This window comes from Pseudopodoces humilis, chromosome 18 (assembly GCF_049639895.1).
Source record: "Pseudopodoces humilis isolate 2021_Gansu_Grassland_sample_001 chromosome 18, ASM4963989v1, whole genome shotgun sequence".
NCBI lineage: Eukaryota > Metazoa > Chordata > Aves > Passeriformes > Paridae > Pseudopodoces > Pseudopodoces humilis.
In genome coordinates, this window is record NC_142217.1 from 13,934,831 (window position 1) to 13,960,962 (window position 26,132).

At 43.0% G+C, this 26,132-nt stretch overlaps 1 protein-coding gene across 1 annotated transcript in view; it reads right to left on the reverse strand.

Annotated features, from left to right (window-relative positions):
* GNA12 (G protein subunit alpha 12) overlaps nt 1–24,116 on the reverse strand; it is a 40,901-nt gene extending 16,785 nt beyond the window's left edge. The window contains exons 1-2 of the mRNA XM_005523010.3: nt 23,791–24,116; nt 12,113–12,328 (exon numbers count right to left, since the gene is read on the reverse strand). Coding sequence (XP_005523067.1) covers nt 12,113–12,328; nt 23,791–24,111 — 537 coding nt within the window. The 5' untranslated portion in view covers nt 24,112–24,116. The remainder of the gene's footprint in view (nt 1–12,112; nt 12,329–23,790) is intronic.
* Nucleotides 24,117–26,132: the final 2,016 nt, after the last annotated feature.

The following is a 26,132-nucleotide window of genomic DNA, read 5'->3' on the forward strand; positions in this document are numbered from 1 at the left end:
AAGTGTGTAGAGAATAGAGTGCAGAAAGAAATTAAATTCCACCTTGTTTACATTACTCTGAAGTCGTGCCCCATGCCCATTACCTCAGTGCTTGGCAGGCTCAACCACAAGGCTTAAAAATCTGAGGGACTCCTCAAGACATCTGATTCTCAAAAATCACTTGCCCCAGAAACAAAAATCTTTTTCAGTAAAAGCTTGGTATTTGTTAATTCTAAGAGATTAGAATGACCAGCTCTGAAGGTGCAGTTTCTGCCTGTTGTTACCCTGCCTGCCTTCCCAGTCAGTGGAAATTGTCATCCTGCTCTCTGCCCTGAGCAGCTCCTCAGCACCTCATGTCCCCCACTTACATCAACACTTGTATTTACCCAGTCTGACCTTCACACACACCTGTAAATCCCCCAGATCGAGTTGTCTCATGTCACATACCAAGAACACTTTATTTCATTAGTTCCCAGCTGTATTTTGAGTCTCTGAGAGGGTTTCACCCAAGCAGTGACTGCCCTCCCCACAGCCTCATCTCTCCTGCTCCGGTGCCACTGACAGCCCTGCGTGTCGGGTCCAGTAGATGAATGAACCACCAAGGACCTTTGGTGACCTGAAATAAACTTCAGTTTCCATTTACAATCAATTCAAGTTTTCTCTATGACCATATTTATAGGCATTATCCTGCAAGGTTTTTTATCTATTCACATCAAAACATATCAGTTATTCTAAATTTTCTCTCCCTTTCTGATGCCTGTTTTGGCATGATGAGGAGGAATTATCCAAATCTACACTTAAACCTTCACTCTATTGATACTTCAGTATGAAGATTTCATGCAACAGAGACTACTTCTAATTTAATTTCAGAATTTTTCTCTTTCAGGTCTGAAAACAAATCTAAAGATGAAATCTGTGATTAGAAAATAGGTGACAGCTTCTGTCCTTAAGGCCTCAGTTACACATATAAATTCATCAAGCCACAGTGGAAAATGAAGTCAGTTTAACAAACTTTTCCAAGCTGTTGAGCAGACTAACCTATTAAAAAAAAAAATCCTAATTAAAGCCTCGGTCACATCCTACTGAACTGGAGAGGGCAGCAGTCCAGCCACGTGGATGGCCAGCTGAACTCCCTGCAACCAGGAATGCAAGTGCTGGGCTGGAAGAAAGAAGACAGAAAAAGAGGATATAGTAGGTGGCTCTTTTGTCTCCTGCCCACATCTAACACCATTACTGATTCACTACTGTACTCTGACCAGGCTGAAACCACATGGATCAAAGTCTTGAATTCAGAGGTGGAATTAAATGGTAAAGAGTTCCACCAATAAACCAGTGCTTTTTCAGTTTGAGATTCTACTGAGTTTTCCAAAGTAGAATTAAGCAAGTATCAAGGAAAGCAAGTCAAATTAAGAGCTTTGGGGGCAGGGTGGAGAGCAGACCTTCTAAGGACAAACAGCAACAGTTTATTCAGGAGAAAAGCCAAGTGAAGCACAAGTCTGCCACAGTCTGACTGCAGGAATCTGTGTTGTATACAGAGGAGACATTTGAAAGGTGTCAATAAATTACTTCTCAGAGCAACATGTTTTCCACTCTCTCAAACAGAAAATCTTGCATGATGTTTCCAAGAAGTTTTCCTGCCCTCCCCCAGATTCTAAGTCAATAATAGAGCCAAACAGGTTTACTCCTCAGAGTGCTTTAGGTGTAGCTGCAAACTACTGAGGAGGTGGGGACCACGCTGCCTTCTGCCTTTGTGACAAGCTTTTCCAGCAGTGCAGCTGAGAAAGGAGAAGTGAAACACTGAGCTAACCTTACCCTTCTCCTTTGGGAAGAGCACTCAACAGCTCTGCTCCCACCACTAGTGTTTGCTTATCAGCTGGTTGGTTTGTGGTGCTTTGGAGCACTGAGATATTTCCTGAAACAGCATCACATTCAGATGTATCTTAAGTCATCTGATCTATGAAACCCTCCCCTGTTGTACAGATACCACTGCACATAAAGCCAGAAGTCAAATGCTGTTTCTTCCCTTCCTCTGCTCACCTCCTCCTCCTCCTCCACACTCAATAACTGTGAAACAGAGCCTGGATTTGAACTCTCTGTGAGCATTTCAGATACTCCAGTAGCTCTGAGCACAAACACTGAAAAAACTACTCTGAGGTACAGGCATCAGGAAAGGAACCATTGCTTGGCAGAAGGGTCAGTGAGATAAAGACACTGTCAGCACTCCTTGGCAAGCACCAGGTTAAGGCAATTCATAACCACTTGTGATGTCCATTTCTTGTTCCTTCCCCAGAAGCACAGCGTGTCACCCCCTCAGCTGTGCTCAGTCACCCCCAGGCTCCATCTGCCTCTTCTCTAAGAGCAGCTTCCAAAAAACCCACCCAGCACAAGCAAGAGCACAGTGCAAAGCAGAACTGCCCAAACCACCATTTCCTATTGCTCACTGGGATTACTCTGTCTAGAGCTACAGCCCAAGGTAAGCTGAAGCCAAGAGTGGTTTGCATTCAATGAAACTCCCCATGTTTTAAGGCAAACCTGCTTGTTTGGGACACAGCAGGAGCAGGGGAAGAAACAGAAAGTTAAAGACATTACAATATTTTTGAGAAGTCATTGCAAAAAGCTCAGGATTTGGATAGGTAGCAAGGGTACATCACCACCTGAGCAAGTTACTGCTGCCTAACCATCCTGCCTGCATTTTCCTTTTCAGCCTTCTTTCAGGTCCCATCTTTTAAAGAATATGGGCTCATTAAACATCATTCACTGTCATTGTGACAAGAACAACTTCAAATATCTAAGTATAAAAACACAGAAGATATGCCAGTAAGACTTCCTTGTAAAAACAGACCCAGTTTTTAACGTATTGCTTATTTGTTCATCTGTTTGTGTTACTTGTTCTTGATCCTACATAGCTTACAATAAACTAGGATATTCAGGAAAGCCTGAAAGCATTCATTACCCGTTATCCTATTAAATTCAGTGGCCCCTTTGAAAAATCCAAGTCTTAACCTCTTACTGTTTTTTCTCAAGGGAACCTTTTAGAACATTTTCAAAGGCACTGAAAACACCCTTGCTCACTGTCCCAATTCTAGGTGAAAAGCACAAGGTTTGGTACCAATAAAAAGCTGAATGAGTACCAAAGGAAAGCTGAATCACTACAAAGAACATATAAATGAGGTACAAAAGGCTGACTTGTAAAACTGGAACTTTCTGAAGTGCACTGTCAGCACTGCTGCTCTGAGCAGAGAGAGCCATGTCAGGGCTTAATGAAACCAGTCACCTCTTGGACAGTGCCTGTTTTCCCCCCCCAATTTCCTGAAATCAACCACAGGGTCAGAAAACTGCTAATACAGCAGCCAGCAAGTAGCAGGAGCTCTCTCTTTTCCTTCACACAGCTAAGCCAGTCCCTGCTGGATCTTCAAGTAGTGCATGTAGCTTTCATACACCAAAACCTGTGAACTCCCATATCATGAGAACACAAATATTAAAGTCTCCTTTTCAATTGTATCTTTGAGACTGAATAGATGAAACCAGTCTGACAAGTGGAGCCTTTCCACTAAAAACAATATTCTTTGTTTTTAGGCAGATAAACATTAACATAAATGTCTCTGCATAATAAAGTATTTTTGTAGCAACTTAAAAGTTGTCCTTGTGCTACCATGGTTTTAACCTATGCAGATGCTCATTACTGAATATGTGAGTTCTCTCCTGCTTCCACCAAATTTCAGAAGGAACTCTTCATTAGACAACCTTTGTCATTCAAAGGGTATACCTTTAAATGTGCCTAACTTCTCAGATTTCTGGAATACATTTTCGTTACTGGGAATCTCTAAGGTGATACTAGTCACCAATTTTAAAGTCTCCTCAATGATTGAGGTCCATTAGAAACTTTCTGAGTATGAAATTAAACAGCATAATCAAAGCTAATGGCTGCTCACTGGACTGGATTTGTCTCTGCCCAGACCTTTCCTGCACACTAGAAAGGGATAAAGAGATTACTCCAGTGGTTTGTAGCTGCACTTGGGTACTGGCTCAGACAGCCTGAACTGAAAGTTTCCTTCCTTGTTTCTCACAGCATGTGCCAGCATTTCTTGATGGGAATGCAAAGATTAATTACAGCTGTACTTGCTCTGAACAAATCCTCATATTCAATACAGTCCTGCAAGATTTAGAGTAGCACTAATTACGGCTTAGAACAACAATTCTGCAAAGACAAACAGAGTATTTTTTCTAATTATTTTATGCATAATAAAATTAAAGCTTCTTTCCAGAACCAAGGTGGCATTTATTCTCAAGAGCTGGGAGCCAAAAGGACATTTCCAGCCTAAGAACATTAGATTTAATGTTTCAGTGCTGTTGTTGAAGGTAAGACAGCAAACAATAACCACTTCCATATGCACACCAAGAGCTAAGGGTGAGTAAAAATCCTTTTGGGACACCCAGACATTTTCTAAGGGGCTCACTTACTAAGAGGTAAAGATAAGTGTCTGCATTCCATAAAGTACACACAAGGAAAAAGAAATCTTTCAACCAAAAAAATGGCAATCATTAGGCAGGAGGCAAACACTTGCAATGAATTTTCACCATGGGAGTTGTAAATATGAAGTTGTTTCTCTCATTTATCTTAACCACACCAAAAACACAGTCAAGATGTATTGGCTTCCAAGGCCAGTAACAAAAAGCTCCTACAGGAAGTCTTACCCAGTACCAGACTTTTTAATCTCCCTTCAAGAATTTGTAAGTTAAAAGTAGGTCCTTACTTACTTACTACCTTTAAAGGTAGTCTGAATTTCATCCTTTTGGTACCCATAGACAGCAGAGCATTAATGAAATCCATTAATTCCACATCTTACAGACTTTGGAGGTGATTTTGCCCTTTGTTTTTGATCTTTAAATAATGTAAAAATTAAATAATTGTTGAGTGCTGGGAATTCACTATACTGAATACCAGGACAGCCAGTAGCACAGCTCTTTTTATTCTGATCCATCTCAGCTCCCATATGGTAGGCATATCAATTTCTTGTTATCCATTTATTTATTATGTATGATCTGCTCATTACTTTCCAACTTATCCTCCCAATTCCATGCAGGCTACATTTCACCCAGCTGTTGCACTTTGTCATAACCTAAGGTCAGGAGAAATTCATGGCAAGAATCCTTCTATTTTTCCAGAGAGCATTTAGCACTCAATGCTTGGTTGAGGCTTCAGGTAGGTATAGTCACAAACTGCTGTTCTCCAAGACTTTTCCACTTGCACTGTTTTAAAAAAGTAGTAATTCATGACCTTTCTGGTTCTTCTTATTTCTGTCAAATAGCAGAAAGTATTTAAGAATGGCTATTAACTGTTTTACCCATCACAGCTTTCTTAGGTTGGTTCTACCTCAGAGAACAGTTCTTGTTACTGAGAAAAGATTTTGCAAGAGCAGATTTTGCTAGAATTCAAATTGGTTTGCAGTGATTATGGTTGTGAATCCAGCCTACTTTAAATGCAATCTTCCCACCTCTTGTTCAATGGCACTCAAAGCAAAACTGAGAGTACCAAGTGCAACATTCCTTGCTGTGGGTGACAGCCAACATCTCCAACTCTGCCTCCTGCTCCAGCTCAGTCCTCAAGCTGAATCCCTGAGTGTCAAGACAAACTGGCACAGCCAAACCCCACATTGCTCCAGGAGCTCTCTGGTGGCAGCAGGCCCATTAACATATCTCATTTAAACATTTATTTTTAGAATATTGCAACTATAAGACTAAGGACTGAACTTCTGCAGATGCAAGCTGACAAACTACAGCCTTAGAGAGTACTCAGCACCCACATAATTTTGTGTGAAGGTTTTCAGCTGCATTTTGCTTTGCTATCTCTCAATTCTCAGTAAAACCTAAACTATAGCTCACTAACTTACACCTCCTTTAACAAAACGCCACTTCTGTTTAAGGGTTCTTACTTGAGACCTTGCTCTGAAAAAAATTTTCCTATTTGATCATAGAGACAGGATTAGAAGCCAGGGACTCCAGCTGCTAATCCTTCCTGCTGCAAAGCAGCCACCACACTTTGCAGTATTACATTTAAACAAGCAATTAACTTCTCCTGCTGTACAAAGATGAGTCAGACTCCATAACCTTTGGACCATAAACTTTGGAGGTCTTGGGATTGGAAATAGGACTAGAACTAAGAATTTAAATCTGTATCTCTGGCACTTAATTGCCATGACACTGGCTCAAAACCTTGCTCAGATATTTAACTAAGAAACATCTTCATAACTCTCCCTTCCATACAAGTCCAGAGCAAGTCAGTGATCTTTTGGCAAAGTCTGCAAGTCAGTGTTCTTTTGGGTTAATATGACATGTTGTGTCAGAAAAGGCCACTCTTTCAGAATTCTAACAAAAAAACTAGATTATAATTGACTATTATTGTGTTATATATATAAAATACAGCATTATCATTCCTTACGTGTACTAGCTATGATTCAGATAAGCCAATTTACCATCCACAGCTTCACAATTAGCTTCAGAAAGAAATAACATAATATTGTTAGACACAGATGTACTTGACTTTCATCACTAATAGTGTGCAAATACAAAAAATTAAGGCTCAGCAACAGCAAACATGAGTTTCTGCTTTGTAGCTCTACTGTCAATCCCTTGTTTTGTAAAAAAATTTGTGGGATAGAATGGTATGTCCCATCCAGATCTAGAAAAGAAAACAAAAAACCACGTAACTTCCCAGAAATAATTTAGTTTCACAGGAGTTCTGCAAGCTAGGAAATACCCTTGCAGAGCTCAAAAGTAATTTGGCAGAGTTGTGAGTCCCAATTACATGCATTAAATGGTAACAAGATTTCCCAGGCTGGCACTTTGAACAGTGTGGTTATTGCCTTTGTATATCTCACCAGCATTGGTCAAGCCTCAATGGATTTCACTGATGAAATATGAGAGTTTCACAGCTCTGGGGGAAAAAAAAAAACCATCCTTGCAGAATAGGCAACATTCACAGTCTCTTGTGTAAGCTCATATTCAAACAGTAGTTTGCAAAGAGAAGAGCTCATTTTTGTGTTACAGCCAATTGTATAAGCTGGGCTTGATTTGACACTCGGTATTTCCTCTGGTGCAAAGTGTTTTACAGCAACACCAGGCACAAGTATCCCTGCATTTCAGGGCTCTGCCATATGTGCTGAAAGAGCAAATTGCAAATTGCCTAGAAACATGCTTTTAGGGCTGGCTCTACTCTGCCATTGCATCTTAAAGAGAAATAATCAGGTGGAAACTTCGTACTTCAAGATTCAGGAAATCTCTGTTAAAGTGCACTGAAGAATTCTGACAAAATACAGCCCATTGCTGTAGATTTCATTGAATATGTCACTTCAAAAGTCACATTAAGTCAGTTTTCTGCTGTCCCATCTCTCAATTCACTTGGCTTCGGCCAAATGCTGCCACAAAATCTCCCAGTGCCTCAGGGGCTGATGTACAGCCCAAGTCCTGATGACATCACTGCTGTACTGAGCATTTTTGTACAAAAATAAAGACATTTAAGCCACAGTTTGTCTACTCTGAATCAAGAATTAGTGTGAATAACTGGTGCCTCCCCTGCACACTGGCCAGAACACACAGCTGACTGCCTGTGAGGCTTTGAAGCCATCAGCTCCTTGCATGGGGAGAATGCAGCAACTCCTACCCCAAGGAGCAGGCTGTTCCCTCTACAGTGCTCCAGCACACTGCCTGTCCTGGCAGGCAGAATTTAACCAATTCCAGGGTCTGCCTAAAGGAAAAACAACAAAGCCCACAGCTAATTCTCAGAGGAGTGACCCATGTCCTATTGCAAATATCCCCCAATTCCCCCTCACCTCTCACCCAGAAAATGGTGAATGAATATAAAAGAAAGGGTCTTTAAAACATTTTCCAGAGTATTCCCACATCCAAGGCTTCAGAAGCTCTCAGTATTTGAAGTATTAATGGAAGCGTTCCATACAATTCCCTGTGCACACATCTAAAAATAGCTATGGACACAGTACTAAGGTTTTTGTCTATATTTGCAAGAGTCTTACTTCCCTCTCAGGAACCACAACTTCCCATTAATGCTGACATTTATTTTTTTTTTTCTTTAAGAAAGAGCTATTAAAACACCAGAAAGTCTTTTAACAGTGCAGGGAACTTCAATAATTATATTAAAGCATCAATAACAACAATTTCAATTGATATTCTGGTGATGGTTCATGAACATATTCTCTAAATCAACAATGTCAACTTTGCTCTAAGAACTGATAAAGCTACAAGATGGCCTTGGCAGATCTGCCCATCACTATCCATCTGTTCTGCCTGTGACAAAAATAGAATTTTTTTCCCTGATAAGCCCTATTTGTCCCATCTTTACCCACAATGACATCAAGCATGCCAAGCTACAAGAAGTCAAAAGAATATCTAACCTTTCAGACTTTTTGCTCTGGAAACATTAAAGAAGAAGTGAATGGCTTCTCACATTCTCACAGCAGAGACCTGAGAGGATGGAAAAACCCAAAAGAATTCCCCAAACCACAAAACAAAACGGAAACCACACGACCAAAGCAATTCCTATCTAGGCCTTAGCCTCCATGGTTTATAGCATAAAAGGAAATCTCATTTATGGGTGAAAAAGAGCCTGCACATAGACACACTCAAACTCCCAAATACACCCAAACACGTGTCATTAGGCTCAAACTGCAGAAGCTCCCACCCCTGCAGCTAATCCTGCTGGAAATCCCACTGGAAATCCCACTGCCTGCTTTCCAGGAACCATTCCCAGTGGGATTTGTCTCCCCCTGCTGGTACTGGGGGATTTGCAGCCCCTTCCCAAACGACCACGGGCACCCAAACGTTCCAGGACATTTGGAGACTCCATGACCAATGTATTCCTTTCTAACACACAGACAGAAAACAGGGTGGGGGGGATAATGGGGGCAGGGGAGAAGGGAGAAGAATCCCATTCTGATTACAAAGGAATTCCTATTCCAGTAGTTAAAAAAACGAGGACAGACGTGACAATGGAAGCAAACATACAATGAAGCTTTTGTCCCCAAACTACTTGGCTCCCATACAAGGAACAGAGGAACTTGGGTTGGTGGGGACTGGCTGGGGCAGGGGAAGAGCGAGAGGCTGATGTTTGTGAAAAGAAAGGAAAATTGGTTCGTCTACTTTAAGAAAGGCTGGGAAGACAAAAGCAAAAAAACGCAGCCTGCTATTGTAGAATCCACCCACTCACTTCTGAAACGCTCAAAGACCCAGACAGGGATTTACAACCAGCACTTGTAGGCACTGAGTATGAAGCAGAAAACACTCAAATGCCCAGAGGCAGCTTCTGCGGTGCCAGAGAAGCAGCTTTTAGATTGCACAGGGTTATGGTCAGAGCCGTTTTCTTTCAACAAGTTTGTTACTGCTGAGTCAGTCACTGAGCTGGGCACTGCAGACCGTAAGGAAGGCACCTGCACGCTGCAATTTTCAGCTCTAGTCAATCAACCAACGTGTTTTACTTTTTAACAGTCACACAACTTCCTGAAAAAACAGCATTGAGGGGCAGACCAATAACCCTACAGCTTTGAAGCCAAAATAACAACAATGATTAAAAACAAAGCTGGTGTTCAGTTGACTGCAAGATGGGGGTGAAGAAAATGCCTGTGCTGAGTAAGGTTGTTTTTTCAAACAGTGTCAGGGCACATTCAGAAAGATCACAGTAATGTAAAACTGCAAAATTTTGGTCATGATTTAAGAACTATTTTAAAGATAATAAATTCAGTTTAAACCAAGCATATTCCATTTAATAGCTCGCTTATACTAGGGAAGAAAGAGAGTGCTGATGCAGAGGTTTTCTTTAGCCTGAGTTAAAATCAGCTCAGAAAAGATTTATTTTCTCAGAGTCCACTATATCTGGCTTCTATTTATTTACACAAGTCTATATCCAGCAAGGGTTTAAACTAAACGAAGGTATGGGTTTATACATATCATATGCAATTACAAATTAGGCATCTCCTTAAACCATCTCTTTCTTTAAAATGTTATGTAGCTTTAATTTTTTTTTTAAAGGAATCGTACAGTTGCTTATTCCCATATACTCAGGGAATCAGACTTCTGCTGAACTTAGAAGCTAGATATGGAAACTTGTTCAAAGTATTAAGGTGTTTGTAATTCGTTTAATTCAGAAGCAGCATTTGTATCCTTGAGACCAATGTACTACATTTAAAAGCCTTTTATGCAGCCAAATGTTGGGGTTTTTTTATTTACAAGTGAGGCACCTTCTAATCCCCTGTTGATGCAGCCTGCACAATAAAGTAACAGCACTCAGATTTTCATGTTGTCAGTGCCACAGGTGCAGGACTGGCATGGAGTTCCAGAGTTTTTGTGACACACGTGGCTGCAGTACTGACAGGGTAAGATCCCTGCAGCAGTTTCAGGTGCCCCAGTAACATCACACAGGTTACACCAATGGCATCCACAAGGATGCACCATGGAACTCTAGCTCCATGTTGAAGATGACAGCATATCAAATGATCACTTGCATGCCTCTCTGCTTTGTTACTGTAGGGCTTTTTTATTTTTTTGGTATTTCCTGTTTAATCCTCTAAGCCAGGGAATGCAGAGGTAGGCCTACTACTTTTGGAACACTATTTACTCAATGAATGGGATGTTTTTCCCCCAGTTTGATACTATTTTATTGCTAACCAGTGCAGGAATGAACCTCCCACATGATCCCCATCTGAATCTCCTTCTACAAACAAAATCCAAGCTTGACCATAGCATTTCCCAGGGAAAAAAAAAAACCCAAACAAACAATCCTAACAGGCTGCTGATGCAACTACTGCTTACTATACTGGATTCTCTTAACAGTTGTTTCATGGCAAATTCAAGTTCCCCGTGGCACGAACCATCTTTTTATTCCACATTTGAACAGTGCTTAGAACAGCAAAGCCTGTTTCTACAGATGTGAGGAATACTAGAACAATTAATCCATCCTCTCTCCCCCTGCACATCCTTCCCCCCACCCCCAGCGCTGTAACATGGAAATTGTTTCATTTTTAGCCTAAGGAAGTGAGGTTTATCCAATCATCCTGTGACAGCTTTACTTCGCCATTTCATTTATTCTTTACCTATTTGGCAGTCTCATGATACTTCAGAGACAGATTTCAAAGATATGCAACAACAAGACTCACAGGCACCTCATTAGTGGAGACAGATGAGTACCTAAGGGCTGCAGCATGAGTTTAACTACAGTATCAGACACTAGAGAGCCCACACATAGAAGCAGCATGAGGGAACAATCAGAATTTCACTATTCAATTTCGCTAGATCTCCTTCTCCTTCGGATGTATTGACTTCCTTTGTAAAAGAATCCAAAGGAGGCTATACAAAGCCATGTTTCTGTCCTTTAACCCCTCTAATTAAACAGTGATAACATAGCAATTGTGGTACCAGGTTGTCTGGATCAGTACCTTGTTCCGCAGAACAGGGAAGAAAAAGAAAAGGAAAGCAAATCCTCTCCATCCTGTACATATGAAGAAAAAGGAGTGGATTATGAACAGCTGTCAGAAACATATCCCATACCAGAAGTGCAGCTATTTTGGCACCAGAGCATGAAGACCTAACAACAAGAAAGCAGGGAAGAGAGCACATTTTTACGCTCACTGTCATGTTTCAGTTGCTTATCCAAGTTTCACTTGCAGACGTCAGGATGAAAAGAAACAGTCAGGGAGCAGCAGCCGGAATGGGTGTTGCATTACTTCAAAAGAGCTGCATGCAGGAAGAGTTTGCCAGTATCAATATAGTGCAAGCTGGCAGGACTGGAAAGTTACAAATTAAGTGTGCCTTCATCAGTGACCTACTATGAACAGACCTACTGAGCTGCTAAAATATTTTTAGTTCAACCAATTCCTGCCTTTTTTGGTTCCTCTTGCTCTTCCAGTTTATCCAGTCATGTGCACTTTTCCACTCCCTCTTACTGCCATGTAGTTTTTCAAGTTTGGCTCCAATTACCACTTGTTTCTGCTGCTGAAGTGCTCAGATTTACAGCACTCCTACAGCTAACAGGATGGCTCCATCTCACACGTAGCAAGCTGTCTTTCAGCTGAAGAGAGATTTATACAGCAGCACTTTTCTCCTCTCACGTGGAGACGGATGTACTCACCAGCTGATACTCGCTCCGACGGCTGAAGGCTTCCTTGATTCCCGAATCCCTCCAGAGCGCGCCCAGGGCAGGGACATAGAGCTGGAAGGTGGCAGGCTCGATGGGCATTCCAGCTTTGTTTTCAAAGGCCATCAGAAACATTCCATGCTTCTCGTTCTCAGTGTACTGCCAAGGGATCCCCAGTTTGTCCCGTGCATCAACCAGAACCCTGCAGCCCTAAAGAATGATTCAGATAAGAAAGTCAGTGATATAAAGATTAAAGTGTAAAAGAACAAGGACTTGAAGGTACTTGAAGATTATTTTTTTGACACTGTTCTGGTGAGACTGAACTCAGGAGAGAATCATAAACATTGTTTATTGCAACATCTCCAACAGAAATAAGATAGAGCCTGCTTCTGTAAGCAACTTAGCCACAAAATATTTCCCCAGGTGGAAAAAGTATTAGTGGCAACAGCTAATGGCAACAAGCAGTGCTACCAACAGATAATGAAAGTAAACATCAGTGAGAGTATGAAAAGTGTCTGGGAATTAAGAAAAGTGTCTGGGAAGTAATGAGTGATCATCATAGCTGCACTTTTAAAAGTAACACCATGCCTGAAAACATATTCTTCCATCTTTTTCCGTTCATTTGCGTTTCTGACACCAAAAGTGACATCCCAGCCTTCTCAAGCATTAGGGAGAGCAGAAGAGCATTACAGGACTTAAGACATTATATAGATTCCAAGCTACCAGGCTCAGGAAAGCAGATTCAGTTTTCCCTCAGAATCAGCTTACTCTTGCAACTTGCCACACACTTGCTAAGCAATGTGTGACAGGTAGGTTTTGCTGCTCTAATACTGGAAAAGAAATCTGGAAGCAAAGCGATCTAGTTTCTCAAATTCAATTCAGGATTACTGAGCTGGTTAGTTCCACATTTTGCAGTTTTTATTTTTTAATTTCATTTTCATAGCAACAAGCCAAACACGAGATTAAATTTGAAACTTCAATCTTGACTCTAACTTCACCTACAGTAAATAGCTTCCAATGGCAAATGTTTATTTCTCAATAGTGAGCCCCATTTTCCTAAAGGATAAATCTGCTAATGGTGACTCAACATCTCAAGTACCATTGAATTCACGAGTAAAATCTGTGGGTTATACTGGATTGCTTCTCATTAGGCTGACCTTTGGTTCTAGACATATGAAAATAAATAAAATAAAAAATCTCCAAAAGTGAAGTTCTGTTTCCACAGCTACTCAAATGAGCCTCCACATTATTGGACTGATTTTTTTTTTTGCATTCTTTAAGCTATCAAGACTGTGTGTACGTTTTATTAACACTTGAACCTTTCTGCTCTCCAGTCCTTTAGCAGCACCACACAACAACAACAACAGTAACTTCCCAACAGCAACCAAGATTAGAGAGGGAAGTGAGAAGCAACTTAGTGGCGTGTCACAGAATAGGAACTCAAATCCAAGTGCCGTGGTTGTCACTATCCAACAGTGCTTCTGAAGAGCAGCTTCCCAAAATGTAAATATTTATGATTCTCTACTGATTGTTACTTCTTCTCATAAAGTAGAGAATGTATCTCCACAATACCATGAAAAGACTAAAATCAAATATATTTACCAACTGCTGCTTTAAATTCCAGACATAACTATTTAGTAACTCTGCCATACAGACCAAAAGCCAACTCTCATTCCTAGTTGCAGAGTTTATCCCTTTATTAACAGAAGTCTTTCGATGGTTATTTGAATGGCACTAACAAACAGAAGCATGAAAAACCCACTTATAAGGCTCTGTCTCGGAATTGCAGATGCCTCCATAACATCTCCCAGCTTCAGACACTTTTTGCAAACCATGCCTTGCACACACCCCCATCCTGGCTGCAACTGAAAGGCAGGGTCAGCTCCCCACTATGCCCATTCAGGAACTTGGGAGATTTTTCCAGAGGATTGTAGTGACTGAGACCAGCAGAACACAGTCTTTTCTAGGTGTTTCATGCCAGGTTTGTCTCTGCTCAGTGAGAATTGCTCTGCATGAAATGGTTAATCAGCACTGTGTGTGGGACAGTGATCACCATCTCCCCATGGGCCACCATCTCCCCTCCCAGCCCACGCAGCTCTGACCTCTCTCCTGCCTGGGCCTGCAGGATCTCCTCTGGCTGCTCAGCTCCAGCTCTGGGGCTGGTTTAACCCTTCTCCACCTCACAGCCACTGCAGAGCATCTCAAAGGAAGGGCTGCAGGTCTGCACAATTCCTGCTTAGATAAAGGAGCACTGGGAGCTCAGTCCAAGTGCATTTCCCCACACTGCTGTCCTGACTTTCCCTGCTCCTAGTGGAGACACAGAGGTTCTCAAGGGAGTGTTAGTTGTTAGGGAAAGTTTCATTATTTGTGTGGAGAAAACCACAGTTTCAATCAAGGGTGAAGAGGCTGTTCCAGTCCCAGAATAGTCACTTATCTGCTGGCTGCTGCTCATTGGAAATGCAGGTTTGACCCTCCCTGAGGCAGGAAAGGGAACTAAACTTAGGTCCCACAGACCCTGTGGGAGCGCATTAACTATTGTAAGGTCACCCATGGGGAACAGGTGGTATCAGCACCTTCCTCTGACTGTTCCAGAGACAGAGATGTTGCCACCAATTCACATGTAAAGCTCATTTGGCACAAAGTGATTCAGTAGTAGGACACCAGCATCAGCGCTGACAGACAGACACACACTGCATGAAGGAAATAAAAAAATAGGAGAGGATAGCAGGAATGCTGTTCTATGCACCCACAGAAACAGCACCTCTCACAATTTTTAGAGCATATCTGCTTCAAGATGTGTCTCTAAACCAAATCAGGAATAAAAGCTTTATATAACAAGCAAATACCCAACATTTCTTCCTTCCAACTCTTAGCAGTTAGAAGTGTGACTCAGCAGAACCCCCAGTGAATCTAAACTTAATATTTCTCCATCTCCACAAAACAGTTCCATAAATGCTACAAACAGATGTCAGAAAGATGAGGAGAAACAGAGAAATCACTAAATTTAGATCCTACGTACTGCTATTTTCGCATCTCAGACTTACCGGTAACACTGTATTTTGTAACCTCACTGAGCATTTGATAATCCTTGCCTCATTAATCTGCAGAGAAGTTACTGTAGGAAAGATTTCCTCTTACTGGAAATACAAGCAAGACGCTTCTCCTACCCCCTTTCCTGACATTTTTTGTGATTTTCTGCTGCCATATAAAATGTCAATTCAGACTTTCATTCATGAGGCTGAACACCATCAATTACCATTCTGTTTTCAAATCTGGGCTATGGAGAAAAATGAACCACCAACTTTAGACGGGAAATAAATTTCTGAACACTTCAACTGATGTAAAACTTTTGTGCTGCAGTTAAAGCAAGACCCAGAATAAGCACAGGTGGAAAGAGTTACAATTCACAGATAAGGACAGTGTTAGGCATTAGAAAATAGAAAACCAGCAGGATAATGGAAACACCAGCTAGGGAAGAAAAAATAGGAAATTCTCTGTTCCATTCCTTACTTAATAATTTTTAATATATTCAAGTAACTGTATAAATTCCTGGCACGCACAAAACCCGAATGGAATCTCAGGATAGAAGAAGAAAAACATGTAGCAAGAGTGTGATGAGATCTACCTCAAGAAGCACCATATCTTATACAGAAGAAAATGCTAAGTCTAGAAATCCACAGATTTGAAAAAAGACAACTAAGGCATAACACACAAGACATCTACAGAAATTACCAACCACTTGCAGAAAGGGAATAGACAAAGACTGTTTTTCTCCTTCCCCTCACTAGAAAAATATGAGTTATCAAACAGTTCAAACTCAAAACCTACACACCCCCAGCCAGTAAATGCATTTACACAGGATGTTGGCCAAAAGCATAAACGGACTCCAAAAGCCATGAAGAAGAATAGATGGAAGCATAGTCCAGAAAGGACTATTCAATTACATTCCAGATGTAAATCCTGGCTCAAGAAGTTTCCGAAACCAAAGGCTGCCAGTAACTGGAAGTGCACACCAAAGGATCACATTGCCTTGTGCTCGTACCAGGTTTTGGTTGTGGGATGTTTTTTCATGTCACAGACAAAGGCCGAGCTCCTCAGCCTGACACAGCACAGCTGTTTGGAGCACATTTGCTACTCACCAGCAGGAAGGTTTTATGAGCATTTACACAAATGCTCGTTACTAGGACTGGCTCAAATACATTTTTTCTCCTTTACTTTTGAAAGTGTCCTAGCTTTGAAAAAAATCCAGGTTCTTTTGTATTTTGAAATAATAATTAAATGAATTTGTGGGAATTATAAGAAAGGTTATCATGAGCTAATTTCACTTGAAGCCAGAGATGTTTGCCAATACAGGACAAGAAGTGTTGTAGTATTTAAAGAGCAACATGATTTAAGCAAACCTTACATCTGTAGTTACACTGCTACATAAAACACAACACTCACTTCTTAAATTATTCATACGCTCCAGTACTTGAAGGCTTCATTATCCCTAAAACCTCACACCTTTACCCAGATGGACCAACTCAGCAGCCAAGTGAACACCCCTCAGTTAAGTACCAAACATAAAATTGGCACAACAGGTTTGAGGAGCACTTACTCTTAGGCAAGGCCAGGTTCTTCCATGCAAATACCAGCAGTCAAGTGATCAAAAACTTATTCAGTGTCTAGAGAGAACTTGCAAACCTGCTCAGAGTTTGTATACAAACAGAAGTTTCCTACATCACATTTTCTCAAAATAATTTTGGGGAACTACTGCTGGGTATAAGATCAGAGACAACAGAATAACTTTTATGCATTAAATACTACAACAGCTTCTTTTTACACTTTCACCATTAACACACTGTTTAACCTCACAGCAACAGCTGAAATCTCCAGTATCTACTTATCAGCTATGGACCTGACTGTTCTGAGAGAAGTGCTGAGCACTCCCTGGGGGAATCCAGCTCACAGCTGCCAGGCACTGCTGTCTTCTCCTACCACTGCAAACCAACAGGGACACTACAGGCACAGGGACATTCAAACGTGTTTCCTACTGTGTGTTTTTCCTCACTGTTGTTGACAAGGAACTGGCAAAAGTCTGGGCATCTCATCTCACAGAGACCAATCTGCATCGGAGCTACTGCCAACAGGACTGCTCCCACCTCAGCCCATAGATATTCCCCAGAGCCAGAGGAACAGTACAAGGTGATGCAGCACAGGAACACAGGTACAGCTGCACAGTTTTTAAAAATAAAGTCACAAGTGTTAGCAAATATAATCATATGCACTGTTTGTTAATTGCTGTCTGAACACTGCAGAGAAGGTGACCTATTACAAACAGAGTGATAGCAAGACAATCAGATTTTTATAGCACACTATCATAAAAGCATTAACAGAGTTTTTCTTTGATCTATGCCCTTGGAGCATTACAGCCAAGCAGCAGTAGAGAACCCAATGTCATTCAGGATAAGATTTCACATTACGGGTCAGACAATGAGGTACCATCCAAAGGGGCATCTTTCCTGTCAGTGGAGTTCCACCCTCTTCTGTTTGACAGGTTTGCCATTTGCCTGAGGCCACAATCCAGTGAGCAAATATCACCAAAACCCTGGCCATTCATATAAAGAGATTTCCAGTGGCTATTTAGTTTGCTGTGAGGCGAGACACAAGGGTAGGGATGGCAACAGCACCAGTTGGCCCAGCTAGACAACGAAAAGGCTCTCCAGGTCTGCATGTCTTTTCACCACTCACATATTCCAGTACCACCCAGGTGAGGGCAGGGTAAACAGCAAAGATGACCTACCTTCCAGCCCAGCATACAAATAAAAAATGTTAACAAAGGGGAAGTGTCATTTACCTAGTCCACAGGAACACAAATACTAAAAACATTTGGATTAGCCATCGACTCTCTGGATTGGGAGCAGCAGTGATGTCTGCTTGTCTGGAAACTCTGAAAAGAGTCCTTGTCTTTGACTGAACCCAGCAAAATGACGATAAATGCAGTAGAAGGAAAATACTCACTTGCAAACTTTACTTATAACTCAGCACAAGGTAGAGAGAGGATGACCTCAGAGATGACGAGCGGTGCAGGACCTCACAAAAAGTTCCCACTTAATGCTTTCAGAATTGTATTAGCAGCTTTCTCCTTGCCCTGAGACAATCCCACCAGCATTAGTTCACAGTCAGCTCATGCTTTCAGCACAGGAGACTCAGCATCTGCAGTTCCAGATGTATCCCTGCCATGCTGCCCTCACGGATTCAGTACCCAGCACATGTGCTCAGACAGGGCTTTCAGTGCCAGGATGGGACCAGCTCCTGACCTTCACTAGGCTGAAAAATCCCAGCCAAGTGGTGGAAACTCATTTGGCAACTCTGCAGCCTCCAATTCCTTTCAGCTTTTTCCTTGTCAGAATTTGCATTGAAGTTACTTTTTTGGACACTGTAAACTAGAGTTTGCTCCGAAGTATTCTTGTAAATATTTAACAGGACAATTTGCTAAATTTTTTGCCAATACTGTTTCCAAGTTAATTATAAAACAACGTGTATAGTTAACCAAGTGAATATAATGTAAGCTCCCAAATGTAGTCACTCCAGTGACTAAACTTTTGTCTGGAAGACATCAAAGTATGTGCCTGCAGTCTCCAGGGACTAAGTCATGTTCTGCAATACTAATGACTACATCACAAGAGTATTGTGAGCTCCATTTTGGAACAACTATGAATATTTATCATCTACTACTGACCATTACTCCTCTTCCAGTATCTGCCACCATGAAGAGAAACTGCTGTCTCCCAGCCCAACCCAGAGACACCCCAAATGCAAAGGGACCACCAGAGTTGATGGAATTTACATAGAAATTACATCGACTGGAAATCAGTAAGAGATCCATTGATGAAATGAATCTGGAACAACAAGATCAACAAAACTCATCAGAGTTTTTTGTCTTTTCTACATAAACTAGTGAATAATATTTTTCTTAATAAATAATCTCAGAGCAAAGATAACCAGAATTAAAAATTATTCTAGTATAGAACTTTAGCACTTCTATATTAAATTTAAAGGAAAATATTCTACTTAACCACAGTTCCTATAATCTCCTTGTCATTCCTCTGAAAAGAAGCTGTTCCAGCAGAAAGGAGATTGACACTGTCCTGAGACCAACTACTCGAACAGCTGGGCCCAGCTCTGAAGCAACAGATGAAGTGTGACCATCATCACCTCCTAATGGGTTTCCAAACTCATTTGCATGTAAACCCAAGGAGGTGTGGAGTCAAAACAATTTAAAGAGTAACTGGAGTTTACCTGATGTATTCCACCTAAGTTTGCAGGCCACTGGAAGAAATATGCTTACATTATAAATGAGTAGTAACTTACAAGTGTAGCTCCCAAACAAATAGAATAATCTGTTTCCACATCCCAGAGTTTGTATCTGCACTTGGCTGAAACTCGAAAGTTGCAAAGAGCTTTCTTGGTTTGCCTGTTGATGACAGGAGGTACAACCAATTTAATTCAGCCACCATAAATAGAATTTAGGTACATTCAAGGTACATAGAGTCCTAGCAACAGTCCAGGTTTAGTACTAATTGTAGAAGTCTTAAGCTCTTAAAGCTGCCTTCAGCACAAGCCACTTATTTTACTTTACTGCCACTCATATTCCTGCTATCAAGGAGAAATGCTCTCAGGTATCCCCTCGTGTATTGCAGCTGCACTCAAAAGTCCCAAAGGACTGTTCCTCAAAGATTTTACATGTTCAGAATATTCCTTGTTTTTTCCCCACTCAGAGCTCACAAATGAAATTACACATAATTTCCTGTCTAGTCTTTCCCTCTGCAATTCCAGGTTTTCAATTCCTTAGTCAATCATTACACTTCAGGCCACAAACATGGAAACACTCATGGATGTACTGAAACCTTGAGCTGGTCTTTCCATTCTCAACAGCAAAACTAACATAACCAAAAGAGCTGAACAGATTATACTTCAGGCTTTTAAAAGCTGAACTTTCTCTCTTCAGATTGAAATCTCCTAAACAAGCCGGTGCAAGTACCACTCTGGCGCTTGTAGATTGCTGTAATTATTTTCTTATGCAACTAAACCGGGTTTTTTTAAGCAGCATGATATTCACATACTTGAAACAAGAAAACATTTAGACAAGGAATATCAGAGTTGTGACTTGTTGAGTGTCTGAGCTCTTTAACTTTTATCAAAGGAAGCAAAGAGAGAAGCAAGGCCAACCCATCTGTTTTGGATGGAAGGTATGAAAAGATTCCTGTAGCTACAGTTGAAAAGCATCAAAATACTCTGTAATACCACCACACATTGCTTAGATTTGAAACTTAAGGTACATGAAAGTTTTCCAAGTTTCTCTGCATAGCCAGGAGTCACTTTAAAATTCAGGCCTCAGCAGCCAGACAGCCCTGTCCTGTGCACTTTCCTTTTCCAGGTGGGTGTGCTGAAGTCCTGAAGCCTGTGTACTCATACCAGAACATTAACACTACTGCTTTTCACTTCAATCATCAAAAAGTTCCAGAAAGTTACTTTGAAACTTAGCCTCGATTAACAAGCAAAACCCGAGTTAACCGATGACTATTTACCTTAAACCAAAGCAAAACTCCTGTATTTGAATACCATCCCACAAATGCCAGAAAAAGCTAGCAAGGCCCTGAACCATCACCTGTACTAAATGGAAAAGCAAATTCTGTATCATAGGTTTATTTTGCTTCAGCATTTTGTTTCTGACTGGGGTTTCCCCAAAATGGGAGATGAGAACCAGAGAAAACAGGCAAAGCAAAGAACTCAGCATTAACAAGATATCAGAGAAGCAAGAAGGTGAAAACTCAAAATAAAGTGGAAGCTGACACCAATGTCAATTCATACTTAGCACTGTTATTTTCCAAGAAGTTTCACATTTTGTTCTCTGAAGCAGTTTCTTCATTCTCCATAAGCTGTACAGTTGCCTAAACACTACTGCAATAAGCATTGCAGAAATATCCAGCACTGTTACGAGAGTAGGAATGCTCCTCCTTCAGAGAGAAGTTTAGTCATGGCTGGAAAATGAAAATTGACCATTTAATCCCAGAGATTTACACTGCATTTCTAACTCAGATCTCACTGTTGCAGAAGCTTAGCAGGACCATTGTCTGACCACGCTGAGGACTGTGTGGAAAAATGGGCTAAGATTGCTGCAGCTGTACTTGACAATGTCACACAGATTTAAATGCTATGTGATAGGATCATTTCCACTTCACATTGTCCACATGTAGTACTAGAAATTCATCTGAGATCTTTTATTGTCGGTTAAACACATGGTGATCTTGGCTTCATTAAGTCTTAGTTGCTAATCACTGAACTTCCTGAAAAAGTGAAAAGAACCTGTAGTCTAAACACTCTTATAGAAAGAGCAGCAATCACGTGCACTTGACAATTTACAATGTCAAAGAAGCCAAATAGGTTTACTTTAAACACGATGTTTATCCACAGAACAAAGTTTAACGCACGAGAGTATTACACAAATATCCTAAAATAAAAGCACTGACTGTTTTGAAAGCCGTTATTCTGTCTTGGTATTTGATTTCTTCCTGATGGTTATAGCAGAATATCAAGGTGTTACCAGGTTTTCTCTGATGAGCAAAATGCAAACATCTACTGCCTTCCCACCAGAAAACTTTTCTAGCTCTCTTTGTTTGCTCTTCCTCTTTCTGCCTACTTTTTATGTAGTGACTATTCCCAAGCCATTCCCCAAAAACTTATGGGGCGGGGGGAGTATAAGTTGTATTCCTGTATGCAAGAGCCACCTGTGTTATGTGGAGAAAGGAGGGAAGGAAGAGTCTGACACGTACCTAAAGGAGAACCCTAACCTAACACTCCCAAATCACCACCTGCAAGGCCAAAAGGGCAATCAATCTGCTGAACCATATTAACCCACTTTAAAGCTATTTCCAAATTTTATTTTCAGGATTTGAAGAGTTTAAAAGGTTCAACTGACACAGTCCAAGAAGTGCTGTTAACTATCAGAACACCTGACTGCTATCTTGAGGACCAGGATTCTACTTTGAGTTCTGCAAATCTACCCAGAGCCATCCAGCAAACAGGTGTTGCAAGTGTGTGACTTTGCTTCCCCTACTACAAGGGGACACTTTCCTTTCCAAAGCACACCAAGTTCTACTGTTCAAAGCTCTACACCTTCTGCATACATAAAATATTACATCATTTTACCATCACTGCAACTGCTTAGACAACTTAAAGAGGAAGGAGTCTCAGATTTTTCCATCTTCACAAACTGCTTCCCTAAAAGCTTCTGCTACTTCTTGAAATTAGCAGTAAAAAAATAAATCACTGACCACAATAAGCATTTAGAGCTAAAATAAGACTCCTTATTTCTAGGCATATAGATTTAAAAAATTATAACACACTCTTTGCTCACATAACTACAATCAGAGAGAAGTTCCTGAATTTCAAATTTCTTGCAGTTAATGGGCTCCAGCCTAAAAACGGACAAAAAAAAAAGGAAAAGAAAATTAGACAACAATTTTCCTGTTCATTAACAGGAGTGAAAGCCCTTCATGGAATAGCAGCATTCTTAAAAACAAGAGTCATTGTATGTGTGCACTTACTAAGTGCACATAAAGCTTCTATTTAAACACAAATCTTGAAACTCAAAAGTAACTCGTTATCTTTAACTTGCACAGTTCCCTTTCCTTTAACTTTCTATGAAATCTCACAGAACCTCACAAATCCATGCCCACAAAAGAATGGAGACAGTCCTACAGAAAAATATAGGCAGGAAAGGAGCGCTTCTTTTAGGGAAAGATTATGAAGAGAGAAACACTCCTGAGTGAGCTTTTTATGTATCTTCAGGTATTTTCTGAAATGTGATCACTTCCACCTTCACACGGCATCCACGCTTGTATCCCTGAAAGGAACAGTATTTGTCAAGGCTGGTTTTCCCTAGTTAGGGAAATATTGGTCTGTAGACCAAAGGCTCTACCAGGAGCTTTTACAGTCTCCAGTCAATACAGAAACACGTTGCCAGCACTATAAAACCTGCACACACACTGAACTAAAACTTTCCTGCAAAGGTACCAAACCAGAGTTATTTCAGTTTCAGCTCCAGGTTTGTTGAGACCCCCCCACTGCCCAACTCTGCAGGCCTACACTCCCCCGTTCCTGAAGATACACCAAGTAACAACCACTTGCAGCCGTAACATCTGAACGAGAACCCCCTTCTTGTCCCACCTCGAGGCGCACAGAATGGGGATACTTTGCAAAAGCAGAGAAAACCCTCGTCATTTCTTCAAATCTTGAAGTTTCTCCAATTCCGACTTCGAGGATGCTCTCATAATGTTTTTCCCAGAAGGCAGGCCACACCTATATCCTCTTCCCTCTGCGTTTCCACAGAACTTTTCTCAATCCCCTCTGCAGGAAAATTTCCTTTGAGCCTTTTTCACGGAAGCCTTCAGCCGGGTAAGGCCGGAACCCACATTCCCCGGGCCCCCCGCAGCACAAAGGTCCCCGCCCTCCCGAACACCTGCACCGAGACCCCTTCCCGGGAGGAGGGAGCACCGAGAGCCGCGGCGGGGCTCGCCCCGGCCGAGCTCTCCCGTTCTTTTCCGACGGCGACTCCGGGCACGGCCCAAGCTCCCGGCGCTGCGGGATGTGCCGGCGCCGGCCTCCAGCCCCCCTCCGCCGCCCCTCACCTTGAGGATGTTCTCGTAGATGGTGGCCCGGAACTCCAGCAGCGCCTTCTGGTCGAACTCGCGGCCGTGGATGATCCGCATCTGCTTGAGGAAGGTGGACTTGCCGCTCTCGCCGGCGCCCAGCAGCAGGATCTTGACGAGGCGGCGCACGGCGCGCCGCTCCCGGGCCAGCATCGCGTCGATCTCCCGGCTGCGCCGCCGCGCCTCCCGCTCGGCATCGCGGCTCCGCTCCTTGCCGTCCCTCCGCGGCTGCTCCCCGGCGCGGCCCGCGGCCTCGGCCGGCAGCAGGCAGCGGCTCAGGGTGCGCACCACGCCGGACATGGCGGCGGCGGCCCGGCCGGAGCGCTCACAACGCCGCCGCCGAGACCCCGAGCTCCGCCAGCATCGGGCGGAGGCCGCTGAGACGCTGCGACCGGGAGGAGGAGCAGCCGCAGCCGGGGGCTACGGGCCGGGACCGCCCATTCCTCTCTCCGGCTCGGCGGAGGGAGGGAGCGGCCGGCCGGGGGAGGGGTGGGGGCGGCGGGGCGCGGCCCGCAGGCCCTGCCCGAGGAGAGGGCGCGGCCGCTCCGAGGGGGCTGCGCGGGGCCGGGACGGCGGGAGGCGCCCGGAACCCTCGGCGCGGGAGCGCGGCGGTGCCGCGGCGGGGCGGGGGACACGCGACCCCGGCCCCTTACACAGCGGGCGCCGCCGCCCGCGCGGGGAGGAGCCCGCGCCGCTCTCATTGGGCGGCAGCGCTGTCGCTCAACGAACTCGTTCTCCAATTGGAGGAGCCGATGTGCGGGGCGGAGCCAAGCGGGCGACGCGGCTCAGGGCAGGCAGTGCCGGCAGGGGGGCGGGGACAGAGGCGCGAGCACCAATCAGCAGGGAGAGGGCGTGGCCTCGAGGACGAGGGAGAGGCGGAAGAAGAGGGCGGGAGCACCTCCCGCTGCGTGACGTCACGCAGTGCCCCGTGATTGTGGCGTGACGTCACGGCGCGTTCGGAATGACGTCAGAAGAGCCCTTGGGGTCCCGAGCCGGCGGTACCGGGGGCGGTGTTTGTAACGTGTGGGTCAGAACCCAGTGAGGTTTGTTCTCACCAGAGAGAACCGGCGGCCAGCTCATGCAGTGGCATAAAGAAATGTGTCATCGCTGACGTCATCAAGGAACACACGTCCATAGCACTGCAGCATGCATAGATCCTTACTCAGCCATTGTACACTGCACAGAGATTTGTCTCCACAGACCCACAGACTCCACAGCCCTCAGGAGCTGGTCCTGAGTGGATCAGGCCTCTCCTCTGACCAAAACCCAATGCCCAGGGTGAACCCACTCCTGTGGGACACTTCAGTCCCTGGTGACATCGCTGTAATTCCTTGCAAACACGCTAGAGTAATCCAGTGCCGGGCTGATGGCGAGGTGGGGATTAAAGTATCAAAGTACACATTTGAAAGGAAATCCCCCTTGGTCTCGTGATTAGGTGCTGGAGGGAAAAAACCAATTTGGGAAGCAGCTGGTGTGTGATCACCGAGCAGTGGCTGGGATCCCAGACCTTCTGGCTGCAGAATGAAATCGTAAAAGACAGGCACATGTCCTCAGCTCTATGAGATTATTTGTCCTTTCTGCATTATTTCTGTCTGTGCTTCCAATTATTTATACCATAAAAATCTATTCCAATTTAAATTTCAGATTACTTATTCTCCCCAGGCCTGTTCCAAACATGGGGTGACACAAGTATAGAGAGCTGAGGGAAACTAATAGAATGACTGTGATTTCATAGAATATTAAGGATGCTAAGAATTCCAGGCTGGTTGGGGTTAGAAAGGATCTTAAAGCTCATCTCATTTTGCTCCCTGCCATGGGCAGAGACACCTTCCACTATCCCAGGCTCCTCCAAGTCCTGTACAACCTGGTCTTGAACACTTCCACAACTTCTTTGGGCAACCTGTGCCATGGCCTCAGCACCCTCACAGGGAACAATTTCTTGACAAATAATATTCAATTTAACTCTACCTCTCTTCAGCTTAAGGCCATTCCCTCTTGTCCTGTCACCACCCTGTCAAAAGTTCCTCTCCATACTCCTTGTAGGCATTGAGATATCTCGAAAGGTCAGGGAGTCACACAGGTAAACAACAACAACAACAAAAAAACAATTGAAGAAAACCTTTCATGGAGGTGAGACTCCTTTGTGAGGATTAATCCCACTGAGATGCTGTTGTCAACTCTTCCCCAAAGAGAAAATGTTTTTCTCCCTGGCAAGAAGAGGCATTTCAAAACACATTTAGATACTGGAGATTTCAGGAGACCGGCACAAAACTCTTAGTCCTGAGCCATTCATCCAGAAGCTTTCTTGAACAGTTTCCCTT